Here is a 26,449-nt window from a genome sequence, read left to right as displayed (position 1 = left end):
ACATCCATGTGGTGGGGCATCTGCAGCCATCTGTTTTACCCCTTCCAGTCATATGCACTTTGGTTTCTGGGCCCCAGAGGGGTCCCAGGATTCCCTGGGTATCAACTGGATCTCAAGGGATGGGGGAGGGTGGACTTCTGGGAAAGCCAGGTCCTAGACAAGGAAGCCAGATCTCTAGAGGTGGTGGCGGTGGGAGAGTATGGGCGATTTTCCCCAAGAGTGTCTTTGGCCTCCTGTCCCTGCCTCTGTTCTATGATTAACCAAAGACTTCCTCACTATGCCCCTCCTTCTGTCACTTGAAGGCCTGAGTCATTATTTTAATTCTCCCCGAGGACGCTGAGTATCCTTCAGTGCTCTACTGCTCAGCTCTTCACGCCTCCTTCAATACGCTGCTCAATGATGGCTTTTGGAATTATGCTCCTCTTAGGTGGTAAGTGGGGCCTCAGAACTGGAAGAGGTCTGGGCGGGGGCGTCTCCGTCTGATAGGGCATTCTGGGGCTGGTGGTCAGCTCATATAGCTCTGTGGAGGAGGTGAGGCAAGGGAGTGCCTTAGTGTCTAGAGTCTGGTGTGGAAAGAGGAATGGCCTGGAATCAGGGGAGGGTCATAACCTGAGCAAAGATGAGATAAGATAGACTCATAGGCTAAGTTTGGGTGGAGAATAAGCTACTTCTCCACATTCCCCAAGGCTTCCCCCCACCTTCTGTCAGGTCCCTGGTGTGTGTGTGTGTGTGTGTGTGTGTGTGTGTGTGTGTGGTGGTGGTGGTGGTATGGTTGACAGGAGTCAGCCTCAGAGCCCCAGCGGGGAAGGCCATAGAAGTCACTAGGGAGGGGAAACTTTGGATATCTCATCCTTGGTCCTTGGTTTTTATTTCAGGTAGGTTGTTCCACGACTGCCAAGAGAATAGTCCAGAAATTGAACCTGTAACAGGATCACATTTCTGTGTCATTTGAAATCATTTGTGTGTCAGTCAAAAATCAGATTCCACACAAAAATCCAGACTTTCAGCTTCTCTTGAGAAATGGGAAGGTCTGGAGCTCTGAATTCTAGACCCTGGTAATGCTTACCTCCTTTAAAAGGGCCACATGCTCTAAGTGCCCATAATTCCCTGGTACTCACACCACCCACTTCACTCACTGATGTCACCCTCTTGGCCTCTGAGACATTTCAGTCTGAGACTTTTGGCATCATCCTACTTGTCTGGTCATAGGTTCTTTTTTCAGACTCAAAAATAGAATCATCCTTTGAGGAGATTTGGGATGTGAAGCTCCCTTGCATGTGGCCATGGTAGGATTATGGCACCTTCAACATCTGGCCTTTTCCCAGAACCCCAAGATTCAGTTGTTTGGACCTTGCCTGTCACATCCTGGCCTAATGCTTTATATTCTTAGAGCTTCCCTACTTTGGGGTTGGAGTTGACTCCTCAATCCAGAGACAGCTGGGAATTCTAGTAGAAATGGAGAAGAAACCTGCTGTCTAGGAGTGAGAGTTGTGGGAAAAGCCCTTGAAATGTAGGGGGCCTTCCACTGAGGTTTTTGAGCTTAGTCACCAGAGAGGAGAATGTGAAGGATCAGGAGAGTGGGTTGGAATCCTGGCTATACCAGGGACTTCCTGTGCAGTTCTGGGTCAGCCAACAAATAATAATTAGTCACCTGTTAAGGGCCAGGCACTGCCTCAGGCACCAACACAAGATGGTTGCAGTCCTTGTTGTCTTAGAGCCTAGCACCAAGGAAGGGGGGCATGGGAAACACATAAGAATAAATAATTAATCAAAAACTTCTAAGTCTGTTTCCCCATCTGGACCTTAGGGTGGACCATGATGTAATTATTAATGGTGTCCCTTTCATTCTCAGAAGGTCTCAGTTTAGGAAATGAATTGTATTATCATAAGGGACATTCTTGGGCTAACATACCATGAGGTGACAGGCTCAATTTCAGGTTGTACATGTCCTTTGAAATATCCTTGAGGGGGCATTTCTCTGGATTGTTGCCATTTGTATTGTGGTTTGATTATTGTTGAGGAAGGGAGAGACAGGAGCCACACAGATGGCAAATCAGGAAACAAAAAGAACACCCTTCTCCTGGGAAGATGAGCTGGACTGGGGTGGGCATCAAGATCCCAAAAGTCAGGTATCCAGAGGAGATGAGGCTTCTCTGACTGTTCCTCCCACCCTCACTTCCCTCTCCATATTCCTCAGTCATTGCTTCTTATTATGGGTTCAACTTGGATGTGGAGGAGCCCATGGTCTTTCAAGAGGATGGAGTTAGCTTTGGACAGAGTGTGGCCCAGTTTGGCAGATCGAGGTAAGCCCTGCCCACTCTCCCCACCCTCACCCCTTCAGCCTTCAGGCAAATGGATGAACATGGGTTAGGAGGTATCTGGAGGAAGGGCAGCATGGGCAAAGTCTGACACCACTGACACCACTACTACCAACTATTCACGGTCCCAGGAAGGGCCACAAACTCTGGACAAGACACTCCTTCAGGAGGGAGATCTTGAATCTCCTCCAGACAGGTCTCGCTTTGTGGCATGTGACCAGTGTAAGTGGTCACCCTTGCAGTTACCCTTGCACTTGTAATAATGTTTTGCAGTCTTCTTCTTGAAATTATTAAGAATTGATCTTAGCATTTGTGTGTGGTCATTAAGATTGATGGGGAAGCGGAGATGTGCTGGAGGCTTGGAGCTTTGGCTCACATGCAGTCTAGCCTTCTGTGGAGTGGTTCTTAGCTTCCTGCTTCCCCACACCTATCCAGTGACCCCTGCTGCCCTCAGCCCCTGGTATGAGTTAGGCAAGGTCAAGGTTGGCTGTGCACAGTTTGCCCAGGCTGTGGGGTTTGCACTGGCCCTGGGAAAATCCCTGTGCCTTGGGGAATTCAACACTAAATAGCAAACAGGTAAAGACAGGACAGGTAAAGAGGAGGATCATGGGGAGGAAAAAAAAGGGAAAAAAACTTTTTTTCTCCCAGAACAAAAGGCCCACATTTTTATTTCACACTGGGACTGTCAATTATGTACCTCACCCTGCTTCCAGAAACTCACATTCTCAGGTCCCAGCAGCAGGGACCCAAGTTGTTAAAGTCCCAATGTGATGCAAGTATAACACAAATCTGGAGGCATAAGAAGGAAGAGATCAAACCCAGGAGGGAATTCTAGGAAGGCTTCACAGAGGAGGTCAAGTTGGCAATGAGCCTGAGAATACAAGAAGATTTAATTGGCCAAGAAGTAGCATATTGAGGTCACTGAGTTCTAAAAGCACATCCATCCCCCTTCCTCACCCAGCTGGCAGCCTGGGGCATGGAAGAAAATGCCAGATGTCAGAGTTATGGGGTTTTTTTGTTTGTTTGTTTGTTTATTTTGAAATATACAGGGCAAAAACTGAAGTGCCCAATCTTGGAAGGTCCAACTCAATAAATTTTTCATATGTGTATACCCAGGTAGCTGCCGCCTGGATCCAGGTACAGAACATCCTCAGGTCCACTCCCCTGGATTCCCTTAGGCCTTTTCTGATCACTCAAAATCCAACAAATTCAAAGATAGCCACTGTCCCACTTCCATCACCATCAGTTACACACACACACACACACACACACCTATAAACTATTGATTGACTGCTGTTCACCAGTATTTACAAAAAAGTAAATATATAGACTGGATGACATGCTGATTGCTACAAAGCTATTGTTTTTCCTGTTGTCTGTTGAAACACAACCCAAACACTGAAAAGACCAAGCCTATGAATCAGGAATAGATAGGGTAAAGAAAAACATGTAGATGAAAAGTTTGCTCATCCATTTATGCCAGCAGGTCCCAAACTGCTACATCTCTAACCATCTATTTAGGTTTTCATCAGCAAGTGTTAGACCCACAAGGATCTCAGCTTTCCATAAAGGAATAGCTTTCTAGAAGGAAGATTTAAATGTTAACCTAATGTGGTTTGCCTGGCTAATTAGTTAAAAACACACAAATATTTGTCTAGTTTTCTCATCTGAGTGGAGAGATTGTTGGCAGAGATAACATTTTTTTAAAATTAAAAAATTCTCTCCTCTCAAAAGGTTTTATAAATAAATTTTTGCACTTATATGACTGTAGATATTGATATGGAGTCTGATGCTTTTGCTTTAAGTTGTCCAACTCAAATTGTTTATGTTATATTTAAATTATCCAATTAAATACAGAATAATCTTTTTGTTTTGATACCTTATGGCTTAAAATTTTTCCATGTAGGGGTGCCTGGCTGACTCAGTCAGCTAAGCATCCGAGTTTGGCTAAGGAGATGATCTCACAGTTTGTGGCTTAGAGCCACACATTCAGCTTTGTGCTGACAGCACGGAACATGCTTGGGATTCTGTCTCCCCCCCCCCCCCCGCCCCTCCCCAGCTCATTCATGCTCTCTCTCTTTCAAAAATAAATAACCTTTAATTTTTTTTCCAGGATACCTGTTGGATTGAGCACTGGGTGTTGTATGGAAACCAATTTGACAATAAGTTATATTTAATACAAAAAAATTCTTTTTTTTCCATGTAACTTGAGGTGATCTATTTCTTGGGTGGCTCAGAATGATGGTACCCCAGAAACAAAATGCACTTATTCACGGCTGAAAAATGTTTTTCTTTTGAATATATTTATTTTTGGTTAATGTTAAAAAACAGCACTCAAACCATTTGTATATATAAATACAAATTTATTTATGTATCCTCACACATACACAAACAAAAAGTCCAGCATAGTCCTTCAGCACATGTGGGTTAAACTGAAGCTCTCCTTTTTGAATAGCCTCATGAGTGGCAAATGCCAAGAGCTTCCCTCTCAAACTCTCACTTCCTTGTTACATGGTGATACTTCCTCACCTGAAGCGCCCTGTGTCCTTACCCCTCATACAACTATATGTCATGCTTGTGCCTCCAGACTCGTGGTGGGAGCCCCCCTGGAGGTGGTGGCGGTCAACCGGACAGGACGGTTGTATGACTGTGCAGCTGCCACTGGCCTATGTCAACCTATATCACTGCACAGTAAGTGACTCCACCTGGGAATTGGGGCCCTCATTCCTCCTGTACAAGAATGTCTCTCCTTGGCCTCTAGTCCTGATTCTCCCCCAAAATGAGGGTGTGCCCATGAGTATGATCATGTGTATCCGCCCTCAGCACCACCAGAGGCCGTGAACATGTCCCTGGGCCTGTCCCTGGCAGCCTCCACCAATCGCTCCTGGCTGCTGGTGAGTTTCTCTGGGTCATAGAAGGGTCACAAGGGCAGGATCAGGGGCCAGAGGAGGCTTGGGCTGGGGGAGAAGAATATGGAGAATTCTGGGGCCCCTTTGCTCACACAGGTCTCTGCCTCTAGGCCTGCGGCCCAACCATGCACAGAGCCTGTGGGGAGAATATGTATGCAGAAGGCTTTTGCTTCCTGTTGGGCTCCCACCTGCAGACCATTCGGACAGTGCCTGCTGCCCTGCCAAGTAGGTCCCTTTAGAGACAGCATTTCTGTTTTATACACATACTGGCACAGAGGAGTGGGCAGAGCCTGAGACTATGGTCTTGGCTTCCTGTGCTCATGGCCTCTTCCCAGAGGCCTCAGTGAGCCCAAGAAGGTCTGGGAACATGGTCTGGCCTCGTAAGAAGGGCAGCTTACAACAGGTTCTCTAAGCTGGCCGAGGGGAAAAGGTTCAGATGAGGCGGAAGGGAGCTTCAGAGTGCTGGCAACAGGAGGCATGAGGATCTCATAGTTGCCAACAGGTGCAGAGATGCTTCTTGGGCTTTCAGAGGAAAGGTGAAAGGTGGATGGTGAAAATGTGGTGAGGATGATAGATCCAGCGATCCAAGTACGAGGCCATTCCTGATAACTCACTGATGAATTTCTAAGGGGAGCAAACGTTAGGACCATGGAAAATGTGATGCACAATTTTGTTGCTGATGTCTTCCACAGAGAGTGGTGCCAGGGACACTGAACAGCATCTCTCTGAGAGTCGTTCTGAATAAGTCTGTCTTCTGTGTCCTTGGGCAAGTGACCTAATTCCCTGGTTTTCATTTCCTCATTGGTTAACTGGGTCTTAATAATTAAGATGGTTATGAGGAGTAAAATATTTAATATAAATATAAAGTGCTTAGACTTCTGCTTGGCACATAATATGTAATTACCATTATGACTGAAATTCTAGCTAGGACCATGTGTTTGGACTAGGAGGAAGATATAGATAAACTGTCTTCTCTGTGGTATCAGAAGAGATACTGGGCTCCAAGTAAGAGCCAGGGGCACTTAAAGTGCTTACTGAGAGCAATGCTCTGGACCAGAGAAGTCATGATGCCAGGGAAAAATAAAATAGCAGCATAAACAACTCTCAACCAAACTGTGAGAGCAGAATCTACAGTGGGGACAGAGAGAGTGGAGGAAGGGTGTTCAGGACTTTGGGGGGTACCGTGACCTGCCTTGGATGTCTGTGCAGCCAGGGTAGGGGATGTGGCATTTCAGCACTAGGAAGTATATTCTTAATCTCTATCATCTATGTAACCCATCCCTCCACCTATGTCTCTTCTGAAAAGGATCAGTTTGTTGTCTATAGTTGAGAGTCTGTTTCCCTGTTTCTCTCTTTCTCTCTGTCTCTATCTCTCTTTCTTTGTGTTTTTGTTTTCTTTCTTAATATTTGGGCAATGGATTTGGGCCTTTTCTGTGGAGGGTGTTGGAAAATTGGTAGTAATTGGTTCATAGACCAAGAATGACCCGGTAAGTCTGTTGAGCAGGAAGGGTCTCTGGGCCCTGGGAGACAGCTGGGTCCCACACTAGCATCTCTGATTCCTTCCTCCTTCTCTACAGAGTGTCCAAGTCAAGAGATGGACATTGTCTTCCTGATTGATGGCTCTGGAAGTATTGACCAAAGGGACTTTAAGCAGATGAAGAACTTTGTCATAGCTGTCATGGGACAGTTTGAAGGCACCAACACACTGGTGAAGATTGAGTCCCCAAGACCTGGGGAGTGCTGGGCGGGTGGTGGTGGCTGCCTTTGGGAAAGGCCAACCTAGGGGGAGACCTGGCATTGTTGGGGGTGGGCTCAGTGGACCTGTGCCATGATAAGGCTAAGGTCTCAGTGCAGGGCTGATTTGTGCCCTTACCTGAGGAAATTCCCCTGTGGCATTTAATATGTCTTTATATGGCCCAGGAAATATAAGTTTTTTTTACTGTTAAAAAGCATTGAAAGGATTGCAAAAATAGCTTTGCTATGAAATTAGACTGAAGATACCTTGGCCAAATACTTAATGATTTCTTTGTTGTGTTTTCCATGCAACTCATGATTTCTCTTATTTTATTTCTCACTAATTAGTGTACATGTGTGTATGAATTCTTGAGAAGTGAGGAAATATAGCCTACAAGTGGATTTTATACGTTATGAAAGTTTTTAAAAATCCTATTTTAACAAATATTGCAGTATTGCCAAAGTATGAAAGAAACATTATTTGTTTTTGATTTCTAGTTTTCTTTTTGGGCCAATTTCCCCCTGAGTTTTAGCCTCAAAAAACATGGAAATTGTTTATAAATCCAAAGTTAATCCAAAATTAAAGTTTGTTAAAAAATAACTCTTGAGCACCAGGGCATTTTTCTTGGCCTTTGCAGTTCTCACTGATGCAGTACTCCAATGATTTGGAGATCCACTTCACCTTCACCAAATTCCAGAGCAGCTCAAGTCCTCAGAGCCTGGTGGATCCAATTCTCCAATTGAATGGCCTGACATTTACAGCCACAGGCATCCTGAAAGTGGTGTAAGTTCCCCCTTCTACCTCATGTGGACACATTGCCACACCGCTTCCTCATGCTGGTCTGAACAGCCCTTCTCCAGGACTATGGGAAGCTCTGGGGAAAGGGTCTATAAAGGGAAGTAAGGAGGCTGTAGGGGGAATGTTCCTCCTTGGATCTGTTCCCAGATATAGGATGGGACTCTTCTGCAGTGTTTCTTCTTTGCCTGATCTTGGATTGGCAGGACCCAGATTCCACCTGGAGCAGCCAGATTCCACCTGGAGCAGCTTTGGTTCAGATAATCTGAGTTCTCATTCTGGCTCCCTGCTGGTGACCTGGGAAAACCTGGGAGTTACTGACTTTAAGTCTCAAATAACTGCCAAATGAGGACAACTTACAACTTGGTTGTAAAGATTACATGAGATAGGGGCGCCTGGGTGGCGCAGTCGGTTAAGCGTCCGACTTCAGCCAGGTCACGATCTCACGGTCCGTGAGTTCGAGCCCCGCGTCGGGCTCTGGGCTGATGGCTCAGAGCCTGGAGCCTGTTTCCGATTCTGTGTCTCCCTCTCTCTCTGCCCCTCCCCCGTTCATGCTCTGTCTCTCTCTGTCCCAAAAATAAATAAACGTTGAAAAAAAATTAAAAAAAAAAAAAAAAAAGATTACATGAGATAATATGCACCTCATGCATGGCATAGTCTGAGGGTACCAGGATTCCCTAGTCTCCCCAGATGACCTTCTAGAGCTGCAAATGATTTCTTTTCAAAATCAGTTTCATCTCAGGAGAGCCAACTCCCTTTCTTCCTTGACAGGAAAGAACTGTTTCATAGTAGGAATGGTGCCCGTGAAAGTGCCAAGAAGATTCTCATTGTCATCACAGATGGGCAGAAATACAAAGACCCCCTGGAATACAGTGATGTCATGCCCCTGGCAGAGAAAGCTGGCATCATTCGCTATGCCATTGGGGTACGTCCTCTTCCTCGTGGCTCTCTCAGACTGAGACTGCATCTCACTCATGCAGAAAGGCTGGTGGGCTCCTCCTCAGCTGCCTCTCTGCCACAGGTGGGAGATGCTTTCCAGGAACCCACTGCCAGGGAGGAGCTGAACACCATTGGCTCAGTGCCCTCTCAGGATCACGTGTTCAAGGTGGACAACTTTGCAGCACTCAGCAGCATCCAGAAGCAGCTGCAGGAGAAGATCTTTGCAGTGGAGGGTACATACAGGGCGAGCTTGGGTCTTGGAATCCAAAGGTTCCCAACCCAATTGTTCCCTACAGTTCTGAGGGTCCATCCCTATTCACATGTCACCCAAAATTGTGCCCCAGAACCTGAGACCCAGACTCATTCTTCTCCTTCTAAGTCCTTGTGGTCTCATGGTCCCCAGAGCCTAAGTGACCTGTTTTCCCACAGGAACCCAGTCGAGGACAAGTAGCTCCTTCCAGCATGAGATGTCACAAGAAGGCTTCAGTTCAGTGCTCACCATGGTAGGTGGAGCATATGCTTGATAAACAGGTCTCAGGCACCAATCCTGGGCCAGCCCTGTGCTGGGTCCTGGGACCCAGAAGTAAATAAGGAGATCCTGTCCTGAAGGTCACTGTCCGTTTAGAGAGAGACATATAGGCAGTGTATGTAGGTGCTAGGAGCACAGCAGAGAACAGGATAGCCAAGGTTCCTGCTCTCACACAGAGCACATATACAGTGGGAGGAGACAATAAACACAAACAAAAGATCTTCAGATTATGCTCAGTGTTAGAAGAGAGCAAGAGAGATGATCAGAGGAGGCCTGAGGAATAACAACTGAGGGTGAATGATGAGAAAGGGATAGGTGTGGGAAAATCTGGGGAGAGATTGCTCCAGGGAGAGGAAAAGGCAAGTGCAAAGGTCCTGAAGCATGAACAAGGTTACTGCACTAGAGAGATAAAAGGGACAGCATAGCTGGAGCAGGGTGAGTGAGGGGCAGCATGGAAGGAGTGGGTGGAGAGATGGGAAAGGCCAGATCATGCAGACCAAAGAAATGACAAAATAGCATGACTTATGTGAAAGTAGATGTGTGTTAAAAATATCCAGAGGGATTTTCTTCAAAAGAGTTTTGGGGGTGAGTTGGGGGGACATAGAAATGAATCGAGGTTGGTAATGAATTGATCATTGAACCTGGGTACTTATGAGTTCATTGTGCATTCCTTTCTACTTTTGTATATGTTCTAAATTATCTATAGTCAAAAGTTTAGAAAGGCAATAAGCAAGGTATGCAGAGTAGGAAACACCTATCACTCCCCGAGGGAGCCAAGGAAGACCTCACAGAGAAGGTGGCTTTGAGGATGACTCTTCCCAAGAGAGGAGTTGCGTCTCAGAAAGAGAGGAGAGGTGTCCAGGTCAAACACTTGGTGTGTTCAAAGCATAGAGCAACTCCACAGGTTTGTCTGGGGAGGACCTGAGATACCATCCTCAGGATCTTGGTGACAGGGAGCCATCTTGGGTTGCCAGCTGGGTGATGGCTCTATATTTGGTCTGAGGAAACCTAACACTGAGGAGGATGGAGCAGAGAAGAACACAATAGGAGGCAGAAAGGGCAGTGGGTGAGAAGAGCTGGGACTTACTGGAGCAGCGGCACTGGGGATGGACTGAGAGAGATATTAGGAGTCAGGGATTTAAGCTGCTGGACAGGACTGGGGAAGGAAAAGAGAATTCCAAATAATGAGTAGAGTCGGTAGCAGGCATTGCTTTGGAATAGGCTGCCTTGTTTTGACTCAAAACTGCTTAGCCCATCCTTTCCTCCCAGGATGGACCAGTTCTGGGGGCTGTGGGGAGCTTCAGCTGGTCTGGAGGTGCCTTCCTATACCCCCAAAATATGAGCCCCACTTTCATCAGTGTGTCTCAAGAGAACGTGGACATGAGGGACTCTTACCTGGGTGAGAAAAAGCTGTGGTTGGGGGCACAGGCGGGAGGAGATGAGCTGCCTGGAAAGGACAGGAGCTTAAGGGATGGGAGGAAGATTTTGTGCTGAGGCCTGCCCCCGCCCAGGTTACTCCACCGAGCTGGCCTTTTGGAAGGGGGTGAAGAGCTTGATCCTGGGGGCTCCCCGCCATCAGCATACTGGGAAGGTTGTCCTCTTCACCCGGGAGTCCGGACAATGGAAGCCAAAGGCTGAAGTTGCAGGGACCCAGGTTGGGTGTAGAGGAATCCAGAGTGGACCATGAGGGTGGCAGGGTGTCCAAGGATGGAGAGGGAGGAGATGAAGGGGTTTGGGGGACCACAGGGTAAGGTTCTGGTGGCAGGGGGCAGGCAGGCAGGGTGACTTCACGCTCTGCCCTCCAGATTGGCTCCTACTTTGGGGCCTCCCTCTGTACTGTGGATGTGGATAGAGATGGTAGCTCTGACCTTGTCCTCATTGGGGCTCCACACTACTACAAGCCGACGTGGGGGGGCCAGGTGTCCGTGTGCCACTTGCCCCAGGGGGTGAGTGTCTGATGAGACCTGGGCTGGGTGGGGCCTGGGAGTAGGGTGGAGGGGTTGTCTGGGTTGGGGCATGACACTGGTTTTGTTCTGCAGAGGGCTAGGTGGCAGTGTGAGGTCATTCTCTGTGGGGAGCAGGGCCACCCCTGGGGCCGCTTTGGGGCAGCCTTGACAGTGCTGGGGGATGCGAATGGGGACAAACTGACAGACGTCGCCATCGGTGCCCCAGGAGAGCAAGAAAACCGGGGTGCTGTCTACCTATTTCATGGAACCTCAGAACTGGGCATCAGGCCCTCCCACAGCCAGGTGAGGCCCCTCTCTGAAGTCTCTTCCAGTTCCACCTCCTTTCCCATGTCTTAGATGTGCCTGATGGCCCTGTGCCTCTTGTCATGGACCTTAGTAGTAGCTATTCTCCTTTTAGGGGTTTATTGCCATGAATTTCACCAGGCCCAGCTGAGTGCAAATTATCTCTCTTTTGTCCTTTCGCTCCAAACAGACTCCAATCTGTTGTGGGCAGTTTAGTGGGTAAGAGATTGCAGGCCCTGGTCAAATGCCTGGCCAGTCATGTCAGCTGTGTTGCCTTAGGCAGTGACTGATTTAACCTCTGTGAGCCTCAGTTCCCCTCTATGAAACATTAAATGATAAACTCCATAGGCTTCTTGTGAAGATGACTCAATGGAGTACTAAGTACTCTGTTCATCAAATATTTATGAAGGAAGATACATGTGATGAGTAAATTAACCTATTATATTTCTATTGTTATGCTTTAATTTTGTCATTAGCCTGTACCCTCACATGAATTGGACCAAAGGAGCTTGCCTCTCTCTGTCTGAGATCCCTGGGGTCTCACTACACTTGCTTTCCATTCCTACCCCTTCATTTCTCCTTTTCAATTTTTCCATTCAGTTCTACTTTCATTCACTGTATTCTCCTTTCCAAATCTTTATTCTCAAACCTTTCAAATGACCTTCCCTTGACTTCCACTTCTCCTTTCCCTCTTTGGCCAGAGGATTGCAAGTTCCCAGCTCTCTCCCACACTCCAGTATTTCGGACAGTCGCTGAGTGGGGGTCAGGACCTCACCCAGGATGGACTAGTGGACCTGGCTGTGGGGGCCCGGGGACAGGTGCTGCTGCTCAGGTGATAACTCCCCACATCCCACCCTTTCCCTCTGTGTGTCCAGTTCGAAAGCTGCCCCCTCCCTTGTTCTCCTCCCCAAGGTCAGAGTCAGGTCCTCAGCCCCTCTTTGCACCCTCAGGAGTCAGCCAGTGCTGAATGTGGGGGTGACTATGAGATTCATGCCCTCGGAGGTGGCAAAGGCTGTGTACCAGTGCTGGGAAGAGGTGCCCACCACTCTGGAAGCTGGAAATGCCACAGTCTGTCTCACTATCCACAAAAATTCACTGGACCAGTTAGGTGAGTTTCTTTCTAGTGAATCTAGCCCCTTACCCCATAAAGGTTCCCACCCTATCGTCAGGAGAGAATGGGCCCAGGAATCCAAATACCACCTCCACATCCACCCAGCTGCCAGTGTTGGAAACCTGGGTCCCTTTTCTCCCCCTCTCCCCACACCCAGGCCATAGGTTCTATCTCCAGGATACATCTGCCCATTTCTCCCCACTGGCCCCAGCCACCTCCTACCTTTCCTACCTATACTTTGAGCTGTTCCCATGTCTGTGTTTTGCAGCTCCCACCCTATCTCCATAGAGAAACTATAGGGATTGTTCCTAAAATGCAAATCTAGTTTCCTTACTTTCCTGCTTAACACCCTTCAACCACTTTCTTCTTGCATTGAGAGAGACCAAAATCCTTCCCTACAATGTCCTTGCTGACTTTGCTCCTCTCTGCCCTTCCAAACTCACCTCATCCCACTCTCCCTTTTTGTAAATGTGCCATCCTCTCTCTCCCTTCTGGTCTTAGCCACCGTTCTCATGGTCTGGGATTTTCTCTTCCCCATTCTTCACCAACCCCTGCTCATCCTCCAGGTCAGAGATCAGACAAGGCCCACCCAGGGAGGCACCTCTGATGTCCAGCAAGCCCTCCTTGGTACAACTGAGGATCCCACTGTTGAGTTGATCATGGTGTGACATTAAGTCCTACATGCTCATCTCTTTTCCTAGACTGTGAGCTTGGGGCTATATTTCTCTATCTCCTTCTCTACCTATATCCCCAGCACCTGTTACATCTCATGACCCATAGAAAGTGTGCAGCAAATATATATTGCACGAATAAAAAAACAACAACAACAACAACAACATAGAACTTCAGAGGTTCTCTTTGACTTTTCGTCTTCTGTGTCCCATTCTGCTCCAGGTGATGTCCAAAGCTCTGTCAGGTATGATCTGGCATTAGACCCAAGCCGCCTGATTTCTCGTGCCATTTTTGATGAGACCAAGAACAGGACTTTGTCTCGAAGAAAAACCCTGGGGCTGGGGGATTACTGTGAAACCATTAAGCTGCTTTTACCAGTAAGGACTTTGGGTTCTGGGAAAGGTGGGGGGAGAAGGAGCCCAAGGATAATCTCTGGCATCTCTGCTGCCTGTCGGGTGAGGTGGAAAGGGTGGGGAGAGTGGGGCCTGAGAGAGGAAAGTTGAGGCCAGAGTACCTGGCTGAACAGCTTGCACAGAATTCTGACTGGACAGCAGGAAATGGATGCAGTTGAGAAGGGCCAGTGGTGGAAAGTAAGGAGAAGGATAGTGGGGCTTTGAAAGCCTATTCTCCCTCAGGACTGTGTGGAGGACGTGTTGAGTCCCATCATCCTACACTTCAACTTCTCCCTGGCTGGGGAGCCCATCCCCTCGTCTCAGAACCTTCGCCCTGTGCTGGCTGTGGGCTCACAGGACCTCTTCACTGCTTCTGTGAGTCTTCTGACAAAATCCCAGGGATGTACTGATTTTCACTGTATCTCTGTGTGCTTCAAAACCTATTTTGGTTCCCAACCACATCAAGTCCAAATTGCCTCCACCCAGTTACCAAGGCCCCGCCTAGCTAAGACCCTTACACGTGTCCCAGCTGGTGCCCACTTTATCTCAATATAAACTCTCTGGTTCTCATTTTTCAAATCCTTCCCAACTTTTCTCATTCCTACTTCTGTTCCTTTTTCCATGTGGTATCTCCTACTTGGAAAACATTTCCTTCTCTCCACCCCAAATCTTCTCTAGTCCCCAAAGCTCCAGTCTTATCTTCCACTCTTTTGGAAACCACATTCAGCATCTATCACTTCTCTGGCTTCCTATTACTTCACGGTGATACCAACATTACATGACTGGAATCATAGCAATCTGCATCTACTTTTGTGGGTCCTTTAGAATTGTGGGTTCCATAAGTACAAGAACCATGTCTAATTCACCTGTAGTTTCCAGTTTTTCTAACTCCCTACCCACCCCCTTATTGTTACTTAACAGTGTTGAATAATTGTTCCAATGTGAGTTGGATTTAACTCCTCAACTAAATTCTGTGCCCCTTGAAACCAAAGTTCTTATCATTCTTTTATATTCTAACTGCCCCTTCCCTACTGCCCCACTTCTTGTCAGTGTCTAGCACACTGTTGGGTGCAGAGTGGGTGTTCAGTAATACTCAATAATGAGTATTACTCATTATTAGGAGGAGTGCTCCTAATGAGGGGAATGAAGAAAGGTTGAGACATGGATGGGAAGAGATATTCTGTTTTGCTGCAGCTCCCCTTTGAGAAGAACTGTGGACAAGATCACCTCTGTGAAGGAGACCTGAGTGTCAGTCTCATCTCCTCAGGGTGAGCTCTATCTGCTTTCATTTCTAGACACTTAAGCTTTTGGGTCTCCCATCCTCATAGGATGAGATGTACTTTTGTTTCCCTTTGGCTCTCCTTCTAACAAAGAAATTTTGATTGGAGTGTTCTCAGCCAATAGTTCATGAGTTCCCACAGTCCCACCCCTACCCCCTATCCAATTCCAACTCATTTCCAATGGAGCCTCTTTTTCAGTTTTGCCCTTCCTCCTCCAGCCTGCAGACCCTGGTGGTAGGGAGCTCCGTGGAGCTTAATGTGACAGTGACTCTGTGGAATGAAGGTGAGGATTCCTATGGAACTGTGATCAACTTCTACTATCCAGCAGGGCTGTCCTATCGACGAGTGTTAGGAACCCAGGTAAATAGCTCCCTTGGGCTCCAGTTGCTGGGATCTCTTCCCTGCTCTGGGTTATAGTAGTTTTCTTTTATTTCTTCTCTGGTGAAATATAAACACACATACACACACACACACACACACACACACACACAGAGTTCCAGAGTCAGAGAGGGATGGAGGGAGGGAGGAAGGGAGATAGAGTGAGAAGTGCATAAAGCTTATGTATAAAGAATAATATTAATGAAATGTCTACGTAATTAGCATCAGGTCAAGAAATAATACACTGCTGGCACCCCCAGATGTCCTCCCTGTGCCTTTCCTTATAACCTCACTCTCTCCCCGAAGGTAATCACTAAAGTATATTAGGAACTGATGATCACAGTAAGAATAGTGATTGCCATTTCTTAGATAAAACCAGTGAGTTTTTGCCAATATTTGAAATTTATATGAATGGAAACATGTTATATGTTCTCTTGTATATTTATTCATTTCTTCAACATATGTTTGTGAAATTCATCCATGTTGTTCCTTGTGGCTGTAAAACACTTTTATTGCTATTTGGAATCCCTTTGTATGACTGTACCACAACTTATTTACCCATTTCACAATTGATGGTCATTTGAGTTGTTCTCTGATATTGACCATGACTATTCTTGAGCATGTATCTTGGTACACATATGCATAATATTTGGAAGATGTATGTCAGTTATGGAATTTCTGAATCATTGAGTATGCATATTTTCAATTATAATAAGTAAAGTCAAACCATTTCCACCTATTTGCACTTCCATCACCTGTGGCTTTCCATCCACTCCAACACTTGGCATTGTCAGACTTTAAAATTTTTGTCTACCTGTTGATACCTCCTTGAAGTTTTAACCTACATTTATTTAATGAAGTTGAGCAAATTGTAATCATTTCCTGGTCATTTTGATTTCTTCTTTTAGGAAGTGCTTGTCCAAGCCTTTTCCTTATTCTTCTACTGAGTTGTCCATAGTTTTCTAGTTGTTAAGAGCTCTTTAATATTCTTGTTACTAATACTTTTCCAGTTATATGTATTAAGTATATTTTACAGTCCTGTTCCCAGTCTTTTCAGTCTCTGTATAGTGTCTCTTGATGAGCCAAATGTCTTAATTTGATTGTGGTTGAATTTTATCAAATATTTTACTTTGTCTTTTTTTTTTTTTAATGTGTGGATCTTGTCTGAAATGCTTCCCTACTCCAAGGTTATGAAGATAATCCCCTGTATTATCTTTTAAAAGCTTTATAATTGTGCCTTTTCACATTAAGAATTTTTATCTAGCTGGAATATTTTAATGTATGGAGTGAGGTAGGGATCCAATGTGTTTTGCTCTTTTGTTTGTTTTATTTTGTTTTGAATAGGCCGATTTTCCTAAGACCATTTTTTGAAAAGTCTGTCCTTTTCCCTACTGTTCTGCAATGCCCCACTGTTATATATCTAGCCCACATATGCACATGGGTAACATATTTGAATTTCTTTTCCTCCTCTGGAAGCAACCACACCAGCGCCCACTGCGACTGGAATGTGAGGCAGCGCCCACAGGGAATGAGAGCCTGAGGAGCAGCAGCTGTAGCATCAACCATCCCATCTTCCACGAGGGCACTAAGGTGAATGCTTCCCCCCAAATCCTCATCACTCTGCTCCTTTGTCCTTACCCATTTTCTTCCCTCACTCCCCCATGACTTTCCTTATCCCCATTCTTTCATTCTTTTCCTCTCAGGGCACCTTCCTAATCACATTTGATGTCTCCTACAAGGCCACCCAAGGAGACAAGTTGTTTCTGAGGGCCAATGTAAGCAGGTGAGTCCAGGTGTATCCCTCACTCTTCCATCTCATGCCCCAGTCAGAGATTTCTCTCTTGGATTCCTTCCCAACTGGGCTTCCCCCCACCTCTCTCTCCAGTGAGAATAATAAGCCTGCATCCAGCAAGACCACCTTCCAGCTGGAGCTCCCTGTGAAATATGCTGTCTACATGGTGATCAGCAGGTATTTAATACCTGCCCTCCCTTGACCTCTGACCTTCCTCTAAGCCTAGTACCTCCCATGGTTGCCCAGCCTGCTCTTGAAAGGATGGGTATCTAAACTATCCCCTCTGATTCCTCACATGGAAATACTTGTGACCAGCCGTACATTTATCTATAATACCATCTACCATACAGTTCTTGCTTCTTCTCTGATGAATTGGCCTACTATTTGGATGCACATTTGCCACCATTGTGCACTCCTCTCTCTTTCTCTAAGATGGAAGCTTCCTTTAACATGAAGCCAATTCTGGTTTTGGTGCTAGATATGAAAGTGCAGAGGTGAAACTAACTAGGTTAAGATTGAGGCTTTTTTAGCACTCTGAAGTGGGGAATATGGTTTGTCACCACACAGAGGAAATAAAAGGTCAGGTTTTCACCAAACCAGAAGGAGGGCAGAGGTGTGAGAAACTGCTGGGAAAGTCTCTAAGAGGCCAAGGCTGCAGCAGGCCACAGGAGAGGCAAGTGCAGGGCTGTTGCTCTCAGTTTTCAAGGTGGGTGGAGGAGCAGGGGCAGGTCAGGCTGGAAGCAGGGCAAAGAGCCCTGAATACCTCACCAAACTCCAGAGGTTTAGTGAGTTGGTCAGAAGCTTATAATATTGCCATGGGACAGAGTTTGCTACTGTTGTTGCTGCTGCTGCTGCTGCTGCTGCTGACACATGAAATTTTAGGGGAACTGGGTTGGGGGTGCTGATCAAACAGTGTGTCATTGCCCTTCCAAACTCCGTGTCCTAATTTCCCCTTCTAACCATGGGAGAACAGTGAAACTTATAATTTAAGAGCTTCCAGTTATATATACTTATGATATGACAGGCATTTTAAATGTACTTGACACGTATCTACATTCCTTTAATCCTTTGAATAACTCTCACATAGTTATTGTTAACCACCCTTTTTTAGCAACAAAGAAATCAAGAGGTTAAATAACTTGCCCCTGTAAGTCAGCTGGGAAGTGATAGCACCACGAATCACTCAGATGGTCTGGCTCCAGAGCTTGTGCTCATGCCCATATACTACTGTGCCTCTCCAAGGATTGGGGAAACTGAGTGATTTACTCAAATTTGAAAAGAGAGTTAGAACTGAAGTTTTAAGGTGAAAAAACTGAAGCACAGAGAGAACCATTTGGGATCAGGAGCATAGAGGAGGGCAAACACACTGAGGGAAAAAATAAATTCTAACACTTATGTCATTGCTGCAAACTGCCTCACAACTGTATTACAGGCACTATTATTAGCACCCTCATTCTAAAGAGGAAGAAACTACAGGGCTCCAGAGAGGTTTAGTAGCTTGCCTTAAATTAGTTGGGTAGGAAGTGGTAGACTGAAATGTGAACCCAGATGGCTTGGCTCCAAAACCTGTGTTCTTAATCATCAAACTGACAGTCACATCTGTGGGAAAACTGGGGGGTGGGGGGGTGGGTGGAGTTTCTGTATGGCTGGCCTGGCTTCTGTACACTAGCTGCTGGTGAAATGTGCAGGTCCCATTGCTTGTTTGCTTGATTCCACTGAGACCTTAGATGATAACTCTGGAAAGACAGGGATTATGGCTTGTTAACTGTTGTATCTCCAGAGTCAAGCACACAGCCAGTCACAGGGTAAATGTTTACTGAAGAAGGCCATGGATGCATGGATAGATGGATGGAAACCCACCTGCAGCCTGGGACATTTATGTCCGCTCCAGGGTCTTGTGTTCATGCACCATCCTTTTTCACATTTACTTAGCTGCCCCAGGATAGCCACATTTATTTTATTCTTTCCATCTGGAGGGGCTTGCACTGCATTTTTTCCTGAGTGATCCAACCAAGTTTCCCTTGAGTCCCCTTAGGCTTTTTTGTTCTGGCAGTGGCCTCTGCAAGCATTACCTAAGGCCAACCACGTACCTACTAGAGGAGAAAGCCATGGGAATGCCTTCTTCTCGTGGGAAAGTGTTTAAATGTTATAATAAGTAATGTTTAAGTTGGGCCTTTAAGTGACATTTTCCAGAAGGGGAGTGGTAATTACATTCCAAGCAAAAGAAAGAACTTAAACAAAGTTATGGGAACTTGAAAGAGCCAGGGTATCAGAGGGCAACCTAGCAGTTCTGGGTGACTGGGGCAAAAGTCATGGGAGAAGGGCTGAAGCTGAGTCTGCAGAGGCACGTGGAGACTGTAATTATATCTCTGGGCATTCTTCTGGGCCCACAGAGCCTTTGGAAGACGACTGGGGCAAAAGTGAGGATAGCTCCGTAGCTGTTTCTCACCAACGAGCCCTCTCTCTCCAGGCAGGAAGAATCTACCAAGTACTTCAACTTTTCAACTTCTGGTGAGAAGAGCAAGAAAGAAGCTGAGCATCGTTATCGTGTGAGAAGCCAGGGAGCGTCCATATCTTCCCTCCCATGGTGCTGCTAATGTTTGGAGCTTGTGGAAAAGAGACAGGCAGTGTACCTGAGGGCTAGATCCAGGAAAGGAGTAGGATTGGGGATGCTCTAGGACCACAATAACGTTCTGTCTCAATTTTCTGCAGGTGAATAACCTGAGTCAGCGAGATCTGGCCATCAGCATTCATTTCTGGGTTCCTATCCTGCTGAATGGTGTGGCTGTGTGGGATGTGGCTGTTGTGGCCCCTTCACAGGTGCCTGCTTGCCTTTCCTAATGCTCCGGAGTCTGACCCCACAGTGCCCCACACCGTCTTACCAGTGAAATGTTGGTCATTTTGTGGCTATTTTCTCTCTCTCACTAGAGTCTCCCCTGTGTGTCAGAGAAGGAACCTCCCCAGCATCCTGAATTCCTGACCCAGATTCCAGGGAGTCTTGTACTGGTGAGAAAGACCCTGGATTCCCATTGCAGGACCAGCTGCATATTGGGGTATATAGGGAAATGCACTTGCTGGGTTGCAGATGTATACATATGTCCTATAATTGTTCATCTGTTCTCGACCCCGAGCCTGACAGAGTTTATTTTCTGCTGTCGTTCTTGCCTAAATTAAGACCCTCCTCAACTTCATTCCTCTCCTGTCCCTAGAACTGCTCCATTGCTGATTGCCTGAGGTTCCGCTGTGACCTGCCCTCCTTTGGCATCCAGGAGGAAGTTGAATTCATCCTGAAGGGCAACCTCAGCTTTGACTGGGTCAGCCAGGTGTGTAGGCCCAACAGGAGAGCCCCCCCTTCCCCCCAGGATTCAGGTGCCACCAGATGATGTCTGTGTCCATCCTCCAGCCAGGACATTTCTTGAACTCTGTGCCTTTCCCAGTGCTAGTTCCTCATCTGTGCCCCCTCTGTTTTGTAGACATTGCAGAAGAAGGTATTGATTGTAAGTGTGGCTGAAATCACGTTCAACAGGTCCATGTATTCCCAGCTTCCAGGACAAGAGGCATTCTTGAGTGCTCAGGTAGTGACTGTGTGGTAGGCAGTGGCCAGGCTGGTAAGAGGGCTCCTAATGCAAAATCTGTGGTGCCTTGTGGGAGACTCGCAAGCCTGGAGGGAGGAAGGATGAAGGTCTCTCAGCAGGAGGGTTGTCCCTACGCCCATGAGTTTTTCTGTATGTCACCCCTTGGAGTAAAGGAAGGAGGGGAGAGAGCTAAAGGTTGGGAAACCTGGGAAGAGTCTGGGACAGCAAAAAGTCTGATGCTTTCTAATTCCCAAATTAGATGGAGATCATGCTAGATAAGCATGAGGTGTATGATCCCATTCCCCTCATTGTGGGCAGCTCTTTGGGAGGACTGCTGCTGCTGGCTCTCATCACAGCCATCCTCTACAAGGTGAGTGTTTTAATCCCACTCTCAACACCAGCAGCATACAACCCAAGCCCTCTCAGAGACAGGATGGTATAGTGGAAAGAACTCAATGGAGTCAGGCCAGCCTGTGTGTGCATTTTGGCTCTGCCTTGCTCACTCTTTAATGTCAAGCAATTTGCTCTACTTCTCTGAACTTGTTTTCTCATTTTTGAAATGATAATCATGCCTATATCTACAAAGTAGCTGAAGTGAGACAGAAACGAGGACAGGGTATGTGTGTAGGCCTGCCTATTAATCTATGCTGTTTTACTATAGCTTATATGCATAACCATTGTGCTTGGCACACAGTAGATAATACACAATAGCTGTTGTTCACATAAGTGTTCTGGCACAGAAATGCAAACCAACTTCTCTTCTCTTTCAGCCTCTTCCTACTCCCAACTTTCTTCCCTGCCCTCTTACCCAGCTTTTCTGATTTACTTCCCCTCACAGCTTGGTTTCTTCAAACGTCAGTACAAAGAAATGCTGGATAACAAACCTGAAGACACTGCCACATTCAGTGGGGAAGATGTCCACTGTGAGGCCTCAAATTTGCCTTTGTCCTAATAATTCACTTTTCTGTTTGTATCTACCCCTATTGGCTGGGCTTGACTTTGCCTACAAATCTATTTCCATGGGAATAACTTCTGTATAGATATGGACTGGACTGAGCAACTTACCAGGTGCTAAGCCACTTTCTCAAGGTATTTGAAAGATTTTTATACTTTAACATATTTGTCAGAGTTCTTCAGTGATGACTCACTTTTTACAAAAGCAAGCATTATGACAGCATAAATTTTCATATATAAGAATTGCCATATTAAATAAAGATGTTTATAAAACATTCTTCTTTAATCAAAGAGCTTTAATTTAGGGACCTGAGTGTTATTCTAGGAAGAGTTGAGGGACCCTGCTTGTGGGCCTAGAAAACATTCACTCACTTTTTCAGGTGATTGAGGCGTGAGATAATTTTTTTTTTTAATGGCACTATATATGTAGCATCAGGGGAGTAGCCAAAGGAAGAACTCAATGTGTCTGTTTCTCATGGGTTTCAGCACAGGCTTCAGGCTCTTTGGTAATGTCAAGTGAGCAGACTGTCCTAAGAGGTGAGTGAAATGCCCTGAACTTGTTTGAACCGATCTCTCCCTTGAATGAGATCCCCAGAGGCTAGGAGAGCCAGGCTTCCAGAAAGGAGCATATGATTTCCCAAACTAATACAGAAGACTCATTAAGGGTGGTAATAGAGAATAGCTAAAATATTCCAAATCCAAAACTAGGTCATGAAGACTCACAGATAGGGCTGTAGTTCCTCTGTTTGAAATCAGGGTTGTTTCCAAAAACCAGAATTCACAAAAGCTGTGAATATATGTCAAGAGACAAGTGGTACTTCAGAGTCTGCAGCCCTGAGTTTCCAGGGACCTCTGAGGAGGGCCCTTATTTAAGTCATTTAATATCTGAGAATCTCATTTCCTCGTCTGGAGAAGGGGAACCAAAATTATATCTTGTTCCCAGAGTTACTGTGAGGTTAGTGTTATGTGAAAGACCTTTACAGGCTATAGCCCTAATTATCAATAGGTGAGAGAAAAGGAGGATGGAGATCTCCTACCTAGTCATCAAGGATGTTCCCTGGAGCACCTCCCAAATCATGGCCTTGGGAAGAGCATGTAGACCACAGACTGCACTGTGCGCATGCACCCAGTGGAACTCCTTGGAGGCCCCTCCAGCCCTTATCCTGGTCCCCAGAGAGCCTGCGGACACACAGTTTTCACACCTTTATTGGGGCTGGGGGCATCCACTGGGGCCTCAGGGCCATTCACTGTTCATAGCCGGTGGGCAGAGGGTTGACACGGGGGTTGTGGAAAAGAGTATGGTTGCCGTCTCCCCAGGAGTAGGGCTGTGAATAGAGGGAGAGCAGATTGTCAGCGAGGTCCCAGCCAGGGGGTCCCCCAGCACCCCTTGCCCGTCTGAACCATGCTCCCGCTCTGGGGGCCAAGGCTTCAGGCCAGCATACCTTGGTGCGGATACGGAGGTGGTGGTATGGGATGAACTTGGGGCGTTCACGATGGCCCGCGTGGAGCCAGGAGTTAAGGGTGCAGAGGGCCACACTCGGGAGCGCCAGCACGAAGGTCAGGAGGCGCCAAGTGCTGGCTACAGCAGGGTGGGGGGAAGGCAGAGATGAGAGAGAGGTGGGGAAGGGAGAGCCTCTGAAGGTTAGAGTTAAAGGGTGGGTGGGGGGGAGGCGGAGTGGGGGGCGGTCCTCAGAACCGCAGAAGGCCAGACAGGTGGAAGGGGGGTACAGGTATGTAAGTCACAGGGTCAGGCAGCAGCCCCACTCACCTCCTGCCCCTCCATGGTCTCCCTTTGCTGTGCTTGCCAAGCCCCGACTCAGGGACCTCAGAGGCAGAGCCATTGTGGTGAGAGAAGCTGGAAACAGTGAACTGCCCTTTCACTCTCCTTCACCACGGCCTAGATTCCACTCCCTTCTTTTTGGGCCAATCACCTGCTGAGTCTGTAACATGGGTGGCTATTTTTAGTGGGTTTCTATATTTAAAATGAGGTCTTTACTGGCCTGAGGTCCTTCTCTCTAGACATCTGCCATTTGGTGCCTCTTATTTTGATAAGGGGACATTTAAAAACAATATGCCGTTCTTTTTACAGTTGCAGGGAACTATTTCCTTCAATATTCTATTCCCAGTAAGTGTCACACAGCAGGTTTTTAGTATTTGTAGATTGAATAAAGTGACCTTTTGAATCTCAGTTTTTTAATCTGTAAAATGTATAAGAATTTATACCTTAAATGAAGTTTATGAAGTTTAATCAAAGTAACATAGGAATATGCCAGCATAGAGTCTAGCACATAACAGTAGCTCAGTATATGCATTAGTCACAATATTTTACAAAGAATAGAACTCACTCTAACTGGTTTTTAAAATATAAGCAATTGAGAATCTTAGGTAGCTCACAGTACCTCTGGTATGGCCAGAAAGGCCAACAGTCTGTGCAGCCAAAAATAAACCATTCTGTGGGCCAGCTGCAGTGAGACACCACCATAATTTGCACTGCTATACTCCAGATGCCAAAAACTTCACCCATGCTTCCCTGGAAAAACAGATTCTTCCACCCTCACACCCTCTGGAAAGTGGATTTTTCATGAATTTTGCATCCTTGGGTTGGTGTCTTCTCAATCAGAGAAATCATGTGGACCCCAGTTGACAATAGGTCATTGCCTGTACCCTAGCTTCAAGAAAGGCTTGGAAATTGAGTTTGCATTCTGCCTTAAGGAGACAGGAATTATATCTTGAAGAAAATCCCCAAATACAGGAAGAGTATTCAAAAGATACTGGGTGCAATGCCCGGGTGGCTCAGTCGGTTAAGCGTCCAACTTCAGCTTAGGTCATGATCTTGCAGTTTGTGAGTTTGAGCTCACTCACTGGGTCCTGTGCTGACAGCTCAGAGCCTGGAGCCTGCTTCAGATTCTGTGTTTCACGCTCTCTGCCCCTCCCCTACTTGTGCTCTGTCTCTCTGTGTCTCTCAAAAATAAATAAAAACATTTAAAAAATTAAGAAAAAGCCACAGATTTGACAAGTATCTACTGCTAAGTATGTTATTTCAAGCTGAAAAATCTGATTACATGGAGGAAAAAGAAAGCCTGGGTAGACCTGTGTAAGCCCTGTATCAAAGCAGGTCATTAGAAATATACAAGACAGTGGAGTTGATTTCTGCCTGGCTTACTGTTCTGTCCTCAGCACTAGCACAGAACCTGGCATGAAGTAGTTGTTCTAAAAATATGTATTTATTGAATGCTTGAGTGATGTTACATTGGTTAACCCTATATAAATGCCTTTGCCAAACTACAATCCTACAGGATATCTCCAGCTTGGATCAGGACTGATGTGATGGACCTAATATGAATGTAATATATAAAAGAAAACATGATTTTTGTATCTAATCTGAATTACAAAAGAAAAATGAGGAAGGTACATTTTTAGGAAAGGGCTCCATACTTGTTCCTCCTGTTGGTTTGAAACTGAACACTAGCTTCTACTTAACTTTCTGAGGCTTTTTTTTTTCTAAGTAACCTTGTTGAAAATTCAAATGGTATATAGTGTTTCTAAATTGTTCCTGAGCCCTCACTGAGCTATAATGGAATTCTTCCTATGACTGCTTTTTCCCACTTGGACTTTGGAATTGCTACTGAGAAGATGGGCCTTATTCCAGTTCAGGTTGTTTGGCATTTCCCTCCACATACAGTCTCCTCAGCTTATGGTTATGGCTTCTAGAGAAAGCATATGACCAGGGGTACTTTTACTTGAAAACATTCTACGTTCTTCTCCCTCCACTCAGAGCTTTGTTGGTCACTGCCTAACAATTGCCTGAGTGTTCCCATCCCTTTGTCTCAGCTTGGAAATTTCCAGGAAGAGTTTTCTTGCTGGTACTTGGTGAATGCCCCTAGAGATGCTACCATCCTCTGCTACTGTCACACTCATGTGATGCATCTATCCAGTACTCAGTTTTCTATTTAGGTAGTCTGTGCTTTCCTAGATTGATCAGTGTAGAGGCAATGTAGAGCAGGTCCTTCAGTCTTTGTACCCACCATTTTTTCATAAGGTCTCTCTCACACAGTCAATTAATTGGGCTGCTTCCAAAGCTTCTAGTTTCTAGAGGCTTAGATTTTTCTTTGCTTTAGGTGGAGGGGAGAACTTTCCAGTTGTTAAGTAAACCCCAGTGGGCAGCATCCCAAGCCCTTTCCAGACATGCTTCAACTATTGGTGGTGAAGAGTGTGGAGAGACGATTCCATGCCAGTTTCTCTTGTACCTCTTTCCTAGGATGCTACATATCATCACCATATTCTCCAAAGCAAAGATCAACATCTGATCTACTAAATACAAATTTTGGGTGGGAGGCCGACCAACCTGGCAGAGAAGTAGGGGGATCTGTACTTCCCACATCTCTCAAACAAAGAAGGGCTGAAGTCAAAGGACTTTGAACCCCAAGAGACTATGAGGAAAAGAGACTGAGTCTAACAAGAAGACACCAGGACAACCTGATGGGCTATAGGTGGGTGATTGCAAACTGGGGAAGATAAAATGGGCTGCATAGGCATGGAGGGGAGAGATCCCCTTCTGCAGAGAGACAAAGGGAAGAGAAAGAGCGGCTGGGGAAGAATAAGACTGTATCTGGACAAGAGAAAAACCTTGGACCAGGATGGAGAGGGATCCCATCTCTAACTGCAGGGCTTTCTTCAGACTGGGGCTGGCTGCCCTGTTCATGCACCTTGGGAGAAGGGGAGCCACCCCCAGTTTCACTGGTAGGTCCGGGCACAGTCTGCAGGAGAAAGTGGTCCTCCCTGAAGTGCTGCAGCACAGGACAAAACCAGCCTGGACCACAT

General features: G+C 46.3%; 2 protein-coding genes across 6 annotated transcripts; one reads left to right on the top strand and one right to left on the bottom strand.

The window, feature by feature from the left end:
• The first annotated feature begins 215 nt into the window (after positions 1–215).
• On the top strand, positions 216–21,905 carry ITGAD (integrin subunit alpha D). Of its 5 annotated transcripts, XM_045460619.1 has the most exons (30): positions 220–430; positions 2,198–2,303; positions 4,906–5,009; positions 5,142–5,212; positions 5,338–5,452; positions 6,805–6,935; positions 7,600–7,745; positions 8,529–8,682; positions 8,779–8,929; positions 9,126–9,199; positions 10,495–10,624; positions 10,737–10,879; positions 11,031–11,171; positions 11,265–11,474; positions 12,176–12,306; positions 12,425–12,582; positions 13,480–13,634; positions 13,893–14,024; positions 14,844–14,917; positions 15,148–15,289; positions 16,784–16,897; positions 17,011–17,090; positions 17,193–17,276; positions 19,570–19,648; positions 19,812–19,919; positions 20,028–20,105; positions 20,309–20,422; positions 20,573–20,674; positions 20,934–21,044; positions 21,513–21,905. In XM_045460619.1, exons 1-30 carry the CDS (start codon positions 397–399, stop codon positions 21,624–21,626), a joined length of 3,486 nt encoding a protein of 1,161 aa, XP_045316575.1. In that variant the 5' UTR covers positions 220–396; the 3' UTR covers positions 21,627–21,905. The 5 variants fall into 5 exon arrangements, with proteins under 5 accessions (XP_045316579.1, XP_045316576.1, XP_045316575.1 ...); XM_045460621.1 differs by lacking the exon at positions 2,198–2,303; XM_045460620.1 differs by lacking the exons at positions 5,142–5,212; positions 5,338–5,452 and having other exon boundaries at positions 219–430.
• A 913-nt stretch (positions 21,906–22,818) lies between these two features.
• On the bottom strand, positions 22,819–23,532 carry LOC123589048 (cytochrome c oxidase subunit 6A2, mitochondrial). Its single transcript, XM_045460624.1, has 3 exons — positions 23,397–23,532; positions 23,071–23,207; positions 22,819–22,953 (listed from the first exon to the last, which is right to left on the bottom strand). The coding sequence occupies exons 1-3, from the start codon at positions 23,467–23,469 to the stop codon at positions 22,873–22,875; spliced, it is 291 nt and encodes a 96-aa protein (XP_045316580.1). The 5' UTR covers positions 23,470–23,532; the 3' UTR covers positions 22,819–22,872.
• Positions 23,533–26,449: the final 2,917 nt, after the last annotated feature.

Source organism: Leopardus geoffroyi, chromosome E3 (assembly GCF_018350155.1).
Source record: "Leopardus geoffroyi isolate Oge1 chromosome E3, O.geoffroyi_Oge1_pat1.0, whole genome shotgun sequence".
Taxonomy (NCBI): Eukaryota; Metazoa; Chordata; class Mammalia; order Carnivora; family Felidae; genus Leopardus; species Leopardus geoffroyi.
Note: the sequence above shows the minus strand (reverse complement) of the source record. Positions and strands in the feature narration are given on the sequence as shown.